The following is a 10,198-nucleotide window of genomic DNA, read 5'->3' as shown; positions in this document are numbered from 1 at the left end:
AATTGTCACTATCCAACGAAATTTTTTATGGAAGGGTGTTAAGGATGGATCTAAAATCCCCTGGGTGAAATGGAAAACTATATGTAGACCGCGGAAGAATGGTGGCTTGGGCATTAGGAATGTGCAGTGGTTTAATTGGGCGCTTCTTGGTAAATGGTTGTGGCGAGGTGTTAACTGTTATAGTTCATTGTGGGTGCGGGTGTTAGAATCTAGATATGAAAGATTAGCTTCTTCTCTTCAACGTTCATCAGTTCACAACAGATGTTCTTTGTGGTGGCGTGATTTGCTGGAGGTTATTCATCAAGGGAATTCATGGCTGGATGAGAAGTTTGATAGAAGTGTGGGTGCAGGTTTACACACTCTTTTTTGGAGAGATAAGTGGGTAGGAGGGGTGCGATTGTGTGAAGCATTTCCGCGATTATTTGCAGTGGCGAGAAATGCTGAATCACGTGTATTGGAGAATGGTTTTCATGATGGCACTAGATGGGTTTGGAATGTTAGTTGGCGAAGAGGACTCTTTCAACATGAGATCTCGAGCTTTAATCTTTTGTTGGAGCTTGTGGATGGAGTTTCTATTAAGTTACTACAAGAAAATAAATGAGTATGGAGGGTAGATTCTTCAGGTTGTTATTCAGTGCAATCTGCGTATTCATGGCTATTTGAACTTTTTGGTGGTCCTAATAGTGTAGATCAGTGTACGGCAGATGCCTTGCAAAGGCTATGGAGAGGGAAGGTCCCTCTTAAGTGTTTGGTTTTTTTTCTTGGCAATTGTTGTTGAATGCACTTCCTTGTAAAGGTTTACTGATTGATCGTGGTGTTCAAATTGATGATATAACTTGTTGTTTCTGTCATGGTTTGGAGGAACTTCCAACTCATTTATTTTTAACGTGCTCAGTTTCATCTCAAATCTGGTACTTTACTGCGCGTTGGCTTGGATTCTCACTGGTTTTGCCTTCAGATTTATCGACTCACTTGCTTTCTTGGGTTGGTGTTGGCTGTAGTAAAAGAGAAGGAATATGCTTATTAATTATTTGGTTAAGTACAGTGTGGTCTTTGTGGTTGCATAGAAATAGAATTATATTTTCCAATGATGTTTTGGATGAGAGGAAAGTCCTAAATTCTATTATTCTGAGATCTTGAAAATGGTTATCACTTGTTAGTAAGGGAGAAGCTATTATGTTAGCTGATTGATATTTGAACTCACGAAATTGCATCTGTCTTAATTTTGCATAAGTATATTTTTGCTTTTTATTTCTCTGAGTAAGTAATTTTTTGTATATATGGGTTTTGAGTTCCCCTTGAACTCTTTTTAATAAGATTTGTTTTGCCTATAAAAAAAAAAAAAGATGAAGCTACTAAATGACTAGCAATTTTACTCGGTCAACAAACTTAAAGAATGATTTCAATACAACATTGGACAATAGTCATGTTCAAATAGGAGAGAAATTATCTTCATTTTCTATCTTTATAAGGATTCACATAAGAAGGAGAAAACAAAAAATTAAGGCTTTTAATTTTAACATAAATTTAATTCTTTTTAATTTAGATGAGATTTATGAGTTGTGGCAGCAAAGTTGTAGGGTAATAAGCATAATAATATTAAAATTCATTATATAGTAACTTATACCCTCCTTTTATCATGCATTTTTTTACAAAAAAAATCTCTCTATTTTTAATTCACAAATTTTTTTTATTTTATAAAATGCTAAATTCAAATACTAAAACATTTATTTTTGTTTAAAATTGACACCAATATTCTTACGGATTTTAAATCATTAAGCAAATATTCTTTTAATTCTTAAACAACATAAACTCCCTTCTCTTTGAAAAATACATTACAGTTAAATTTCTCCATGATAAAAAAATTGAAATTATTAAAATACTGAAACAATATAAGTTTTAAGATATTACTAAATTAATATAAGAGTATAAAAATAAAATAATGTATAATTTTATATCTGCAAAATAACAAGAATTATTTTAAATTTATTGTAATAATAAATGAACAAAAACTTATTCACATGAATTATTAGTAATTAAATCAATAATATGTCAATTTTTATTATTTAATAATTAAAAAGTTTTACAAAATATTTTATTCTATCTTATTAATTATAATTCACGATCTTAAAGTTTTTTTATTATGACCATTTTAACACAATCGTTATCATTTTGAAGATATGAAAATATAATTTATTTTATAATTCAATCTTTTATATTATTTTAAATGTTATTTTTAATTTCTATCATTTAAGTATTCAATAATGTAAAAGTTTGACATGATAAAGGGATTTAATTATAATTCATTTATAAAATATAAAAAACTGCATAATAATAACAACAACAATAATAATAATAATAATAATGATTATTATTATTATTATTATTATGGTATTATAATTATAATATAATTTGTTATTTATAATGAAATTTTAACTAGTTAAGAGTAGTGCAGTTAATCTAGAAATTATGGGTTGTTTATACTTAACTCAAAGTTAATAAAGTTTATTTAAAATCCTATGTAAGCATTTGCCTAACATTATTTTATAGTCAATTTATTGGGTGAACGTTTAAATAAATTTTATTTAAATTATTTTATAATTAAGATATAAAAAATAACGCTTTATTTTCCTAAAATGTGGGTATCAGTATATTTATCGCAAGATGTTTGCTTCGATTTTCTAAATGATGATCATCCATGTCGAGATACTGTTACAAGCACAAGCAATGGAGCTTATCTCAATTTCTTTTGTTTTAATTTTATTTGTACTTTCTAATAGGAAAAAATAAATATGTATTCTGAGATCATTATTGTACAATGAGTCTAGTTATATATATATCAAAAATAGATATTAAAATTATTACTATTCATATAGTGAAAAAAATACAATTTTTTTTCAGTTGTGATGATAACGGAACATTTAATTTATTTTCTAAAACAATAAAGAAATTTATATAAAATTATTTAAGTGAGTTTTTCATCTATTTCCTAAACTTTTCCTTCTTATTCTATTTTAAATATTTTCTCTTCAACTTTCACATTTTCCTCCTCTTCCATACTCAACTCAGATCTTCGTGACTGTGAGTATATATATATATATATACACATTATAGCCTATATAAACCATACCATTATCCTCTTCACAAACCTAAGTTTAATGGAATTAATGAGCACTGGCATCAACTTCTTATCTTCATTGCCTAACTAATGATAATCTAAAGATAATGGAGCTTGTCCGGTACATTAACATATTCAAATTTAAACTTTTCCTTGCCCAGCACATAAGTAATGGACCTTAATATATAGTGCCATAACTTTTCTACTCAATTATCGTATATCAATGCATTCTAACCTAACGGGAAGTCTCAATTCAACATCATTTCTTATAATCTACATTTAACAAATTAAGAAACGAAACTTTAACTATTGTCATGTGAATAGAAATATAAGAAAGGTCAGTCATACATTATTTAATATTTTTATTTTTATTAGTTAAAATCTATTAAAAATTATAAAAATTATGTGTTTTATTTTTTATTTTTAATATATTTTTTTATAATTTTTGATAAATTTTAATCAATAATAAAAATATGTTAAAATTACCGTGTTGTTGACGTTTCTCTAGAAAATATTCCACATTATAATATTGTCTTAAAATTTTGTGATTCTTTGTTTACTTTGACTTTAGATTATAATAGGTTCTATAATTGACCATCAACTTCAAGCTTGGTTCAAACAGAGAAAAAATATCAATTAATAATAAATTTACAAATTCTTCGAAACAATATTCTACTGATTCTAATTACTTAATAATGACAAATGCACATGTCATATCAATGAATGAAGATTGCCTTAAATTGGACTCAAAGGAAAGGTTGAGATCTCAGTAGAACACCATGTAATAATGATCACATATAGTACAGCGCATAAGTAACAGTTGGTCTCAAAATATCAAAGAGGAGAGATCTTAATACTCTTGAAGCACTTATTATATGTTAATGAATATGCACCATTTTAACTATATGGACCATCTTCACCGTAGCTACATTTTGAATGTTATAAATATGATTGAAGTTGATACACATTCAATGCAAACTAAGAAAAATCCCTTCCACCGGTCGTTCTTGAATTCTTCTATCAACCATTGACTGTAAAATATTCATAAATACATTATACAGGTCTTGTCCCTCACTCAAGTGTTGGTCCCCCAAACAGAACCTTCTATTCTTATTTAGTTGACACGTGCTAAAAATTCCTTTATCTAGTATGCCTCAAAAAATATTTGTAATATCATATTATTAAGAAATTTGCGGTTAATTCATATAATAAGTATTCTAGCTATATTTATAACTAACGTGAGATATTTTAACACATTTTTTGGACATCTAGTGTGAGAAGTTTACAGAATTAAACATCTATACAAGTGGTTCAACAGAATTAAATATATGTGGACAATTCAATATTCAAATTGAATAAGTTCTCATACTATATTAAGAATTATGAATTTAATTCACTTTTAAAAGCTATCTTATAAGAAGAGTATTATCAATTTTTATGAAAAGAATTTCAACTGTATTCCTAATCAATGTAGGATATTTTAACATATATTATGAGTTTAACTTCAGTTATTAAAATTGAGTTTAAGTACTTAAAAATAGTAAACTTTATTAAAAATATATTTATTATATTAAAGTTATAAAAATATAATAAATATTTTTTTAAAATATTATTTTTTAGTACTTAAACTCAGTTATAAAGTACTAAGATTAACATTTTTTAATATTATTAATACAATAAATTCTATAAATTATAATAAAAAATTATTACATATAACATTCTTATTATGTACCATGGTAATAATCATAAACACTTGCACGCTAGCTAGCATGCTGATCAGAAATCATAAGAGCTGAAAAAAACCAAATGATCTATTGTCAACCCACTTAGAAATCTCTTAATAGATGTTCCGACCCACCATCCTTCCGGATGAGAAAAGATTACCATGACTCCACTAAATTGAACAAAATGGGCAAGGTCATCATTTCATAACAAGCCCATGCACTAAATAAACCACCAGTTTTTATGCACATGCACTAGAATATGGCTTTAAGTACACGTGTATGAGGATCACATGTAAGATTAAAGTAAACAGCAGATTATAATATGGACATGATTAAACGAAAAACACTTTGAAGCATAGATTTTAAATCACTTAATATACTTGTGCAGTTGTTGGAACTGATCTAATGATCACAAATGCTATCCATGGCAAAGATGGTGAAGAAAAATTTATACGAATCTCAAAGTAATGCAATCTGGGGTGTATCTGGTTAATTTGGCCACATGATGTGAATTAGTAGTTAAAATTTAGCACGTGTTTGAGAATGGAATATTCAGTGAATTAATTCTATGAAATTATTCTTCTTCTTTCTCTTGAATTTAGGCTAGGACTTAACTCAATTAAAAAAAAAAACTAAGTTAAGGATTCATCCCTTCATGCTCAAAATTGGATATCTATAATATTTTTAATTGTATTGGAAAAATGGCGGAATCATGTAGATTGCACTAAAAATTGTGATATTAAGAAGGTAGCATTAGAAGATCCGTAAAGTCTAGCTCAATTTCAAAATTTAATTTGTAAAGTAAGGATTGTTTTAATCTTTATTTTGTAACCTGTCGAGGTACAATTTCAACAATTTTTAAAGTTTTCTTTAAAATAAGTATATGTTTAGTCAATTGTATTTTAAAAAAGCAAGTATTTCCTTTTTTTTTTTATGAATTTTTTGAAAAAACTTTATGATTACTTCTTAAAAATAATCTCTACCCGAAGATTTGTTAGGCTGATCAAGTCGCACTAATTAATTAGCCGGTGAGTGTGAGGCAACATCTTCTCTCGGCAAGACCATTTTGGGGTAGAGTCAGATGCAATTATAGTGCTAATTAATTGACTTACGACTGTCTATGGCCCACATGAGCATTGCTATAACTGTCTCAAAGGATATGTCAATTCTCAAATTAAGAAATAATCTTACATTATAAATGTAAATTTTCAATTAGAAAGGTTCTCATAAGAGGCTAAAGAATGCCAAAAGTAACATGGAATGAACTCTTATGTTCAGTGACATAATTTGGCATTGGATAGAGAAATATATTTGTTCCATTTAATATCCAATGACACATGATTAGACCTGTTACCCCATCCACAATATGTATGTAAGGACTATGTAGGTCTGTGGATTGTTATCATCCAATAGAAAGGATGCAGTCTTGAAGTAGAAGATAAGAATACAAAAGGTAGACTCATTGCTGAACTGCAATGAACACAGAAAATTAAAGTTTTTAACTTTTTCAGGCTTAGCTTCTTCATGTGCCTATTAAAGATTCAACATCTATAGTTTATTAACATCCCTCATACCACTTTTTTTTTTTCATGTTCTTTGATAAGCTCAGTATAGGTTTGGTCATCTATCTTCATTCTCTATCTCACTGCTTATTCATAGCCACTAGTCTTGGAGTAGACTGTGATTTGCTATTTAGCATTTATATCATTGCGTAGTTTTATTTACACACAAGGAAATTTTTCTTTTAAGTTATCATTGATCAATGTTCCTAGTGTACAAAATATGTTACATAAAGAAAGATTAGAGATAGTATGCATTGCCAAGAATCATGTCTCCTCTAAAACTAAGCAAAAAAGAAAAAAATGTATAAGAGGAAAAAGAGTAGATAGAAGTTTGGATATGGTATATCATATTTATACTTCATATTTTTATTTTGTTGGATCCAATATTCTATGCAGTGTTTGATTTTTCCCCCTTTGTTTCTTATCTGTAGGCAACATGATCTTCAGGACACTCCTACTATTCGTTGCCTTTATGGTGACAAATTCAGTTGCTCTCATGGATAAACATACATACATAATACACATGGACAAGACCAAGATCAGAGCCTCAGTCCATTCCCAAGACAACACAAAACCTTGGTTCAAATCAGTCATTGATTTCATCTCTGAAGTTTCACTTGAAGAAGAAGAAGAGATAGCCCCTCAGCTTCTTTATGTTTATGAAACCAACATGTTTGGTTTTGCAGCTCAACTTTCAAATAAACAGCTTGAGTACTTGAACCAAGTCGATGGTTTCCTTTCAGCCATACCTGATGAACTATTAACCCTCCACACAACATACACCCCCCATTTTCTTGGCCTACAGAATGGAAGAGGACTATGGAGTGCCCCTAACTTGGCCTCAGATGTGATCATAGGGGTTCTTGATACAGGAATATGGCCTGAACATATCAGTTTCCATGACACAGGTTTGTCCAAAGTACCCTCTCACTGGAAAGGTGCTTGTGAAGTAGGCACCAACTTCTCTACCTCAAATTGTAACAAGAAACTTATTGGTGCAAGAGTCTTTCTCAAAGGGTATGAAAAATTTGCTGGAAGAATCAATGAAACATTGGATTATCGTTCAGCTAGAGATTCACAAGGACATGGAACACACACAGCCTCAACTGCAGCCGGTAACATGGTGAGTAATGCCAGCTTTTTTGGCTTGGCCAAAGGTTCAGCCAGTGGAATGAGGTATACCTCAAGAATTGCTGCTTATAAAGTATGCTGGCGTTTAGGCTGTGCTAACTCTGATATATTGGCAGCTATTGATCAAGCTGTTGCTGATGGTGTTGATGTATTGTCACTCTCTTTAGGTGGCATTGCTAGACCTTATTACAATGATAGCATTGCCATAGCTTCATTTGGAGCAACCCAAAATGGAGTTTTTGTTTCTTGTTCTGCAGGCAATTCAGGACCCTCTAAATCAACTGTTGGAAATGTTGCTCCATGGCTCATGACTGTTGCTGCTAGCTACACTGACAGAAGCTTTCCAACACAAGTCAAGCTTGGGAATGGAAAGGTTTTCAAAGGGTCATCTTTATATAAGGGAAAGAAAACAAACCAATTGCCTCTTGTGTATGGTAATTCTTCAAAATCACAAAGAACAGCACAGTACTGCCTCAAAGGTTCACTTGATCCAAAGCTTGTCAAAGGAAAAATAGTTGCTTGTGAAAGAGGACTAAATAGTAGAACTGAAAAGGGAGAGGAAGTGAAGATTTCAGGTGGGGCAGGAATGATATTACTCAACTCAGAAAACCAAGGAGAAGAGCTTTTTGCTGACCCTCATGTTTTGCCAGCCACTTCCGTAGGAGCCTCAGCAAGTAAAGTAATCAGAAGCTACATTCACTCATCAAAAGCACCAACAGCTTCAATTTCCTTCATAGGGACAACTTTTGAAGACCCTGCACCAGTTATGGCAGCATTTTCTTCTAGAGGACCAAGTGCAGTGGGACCAGATGTAATCAAGCCAGATGTAACAGCACCTGGTGTGAACATCTTGGCTGCATGGCCTCCCAAAACTAGCCCAAGTTTTCTCAAGAATGACAAAAGAAGGGTACTATTTAACATAGTCTCAGGTACCTCAATGTCATGTCCTCATGTTAGTGGCATAGCTGCATTGATAAAATCTGTGCATAAAGATTGGTCACCTGCAGCTATCAAATCAGCACTGATGACTACAGCTAGCACATCAAACAATAAAGGTGCTCCAATTGCTGACATTGGCTCAAACAATTCAACGTTTGCTAACCCTTTTGCATTTGGTTCAGGCCATGTTGACCCTGAAAGAGCTTCTGATCCAGGGTTAGTCTATGACATCACCGCCAAAGACTACTTAAACTACTTGTGCAGCCTGAAATATACATCCTCCCAGATTGCTTTGTTGTCAAAAGGTAATTTTAAATGTCCCAAAAATTCAGTTCTTCAAGGTGGTGACTTGAACTATGCTTCATTTTCTGTGCTATTTGGGATAAGTGCACTAAAAGCTAGTGTGACATACAAGAGGGTAGTCACAAATGTAGGAAATCCCAAAAGTTCTTATGCAGTGAAAGTGGAAGCACCAAAGGGAGTATCAGTTACTGTTGAACCAAGGAATTTGAGTTTCAAAAAACTTGGTGAGAAATTAAGTTATAAAGTGACTTTTGTTTCAAATGGAAGAACAGCAGTTACTGGTGTTTCATCATTTGGATCACTTACTTGGGTCTCAGATAAATATACTGTTAGAAGTCCTATAGCAGTAACATGGCAGTAATGGGGATGGTCTTTGTAATGATGGTAGTATTTGAGAGAAGCAGAAAACTATTTTTTAAGCTCTTAGCATGGAATTTTATTTGATCAATGATGATCCATCACTTGTAAGACATGCTTGAGCTAACCTATACTTGTTACCACCTTTACACTTCTTTTAATAAAATAGATCATCTTTATCATGCAATTATTGCTCATACTTAAGCAATATCATTTGAAATTTTGTTTAGCTTATTTCAGAAATTTTCTCTTTCCATTCAGATTTAAGACTTCTATATGTTGCTCTAGCGATTGGATTTACATGAAAAATTTGCTGGATAGGCATTCTCTATTTTTCTGTGCTCTAGAAGGAATATATAATCCTTTTATTAAAATATGATACTTACTATGTATAATTTTTTTTCCTACTTTAAATTTTTAAATAAAAAAAAGTATCAAATTAAGAGCACTAACTATCAAAGAATTATTCATAATATCAAGAGTTCAAATTCCAGAGTCGTGGTTACGTCACTAACATATTGTGACCCGGTGAATGAGATGGTAATGTGCTCAAAAGTGATTAGATAACCAAATAGTTAAATTAAATGTAAGCCCACAAATTTCACTGATAAAGTTTAAAAATTAATTTATCAATATATTAGGTTATAAATAATATTACATAAATGCATTTTTGTTTATGATTTATATCAATTTTATTTACTTTATTACAATAAAATGATATAGTTATATAGATTGTTATTGAGACACATGGTTGAATCTAACATGAAAAAGAAAATTAGAGAGAAAGTGAGAAAATCAATATTTATAATATTGATGAATGAATGAAGTCAAAATTAGTTATGTATTGATTTATATACATCCAGAAACTAACAAATCTAGTCATTATTAACTACCATATTACCTAATTACATACCACTTTTTTGCTATTAACTACATATCACTTTAACTATCATTAATAATTTTAAAAATATTAAAAGTATTTAAACTTTACTTGTATATAAGATATGAAGAAAGATGGTATGAAATTTCACATTCTTCAATTTTGATATAAATTTAAATTTAAA

General features: G+C 30.6%; 1 protein-coding gene across 1 annotated transcript; it reads left to right on the top strand.

Annotated features, from left to right (window-relative positions):
* Window positions 1-6,261: 6,261 nt before the first annotated feature.
* Window positions 6,262-9,273, top strand: LOC113849844 (subtilisin-like protease SBT1.1). Its single transcript, XM_027480044.1, has 2 exons — window positions 6,262-6,456; window positions 6,836-9,273. The coding sequence occupies exons 1-2, from the start codon at window positions 6,432-6,434 to the stop codon at window positions 9,136-9,138; spliced, it is 2,328 nt and encodes a 775-aa protein (XP_027335845.1). The 5' UTR covers window positions 6,262-6,431; the 3' UTR covers window positions 9,139-9,273.
* Window positions 9,274-10,198: the final 925 nt, after the last annotated feature.

Source organism: Abrus precatorius, unplaced genomic scaffold, assembly GCF_003935025.1.
Source record: "Abrus precatorius isolate BTA unplaced genomic scaffold, Abrus_2018 Scaffold9, whole genome shotgun sequence".
Classification (NCBI taxonomy): domain Eukaryota; kingdom Viridiplantae; phylum Streptophyta; class Magnoliopsida; order Fabales; family Fabaceae; genus Abrus; species Abrus precatorius.
The sequence above is the reverse complement of the archived record's forward strand: the minus strand, read 5'-3'. Positions and strand labels throughout refer to the sequence as shown.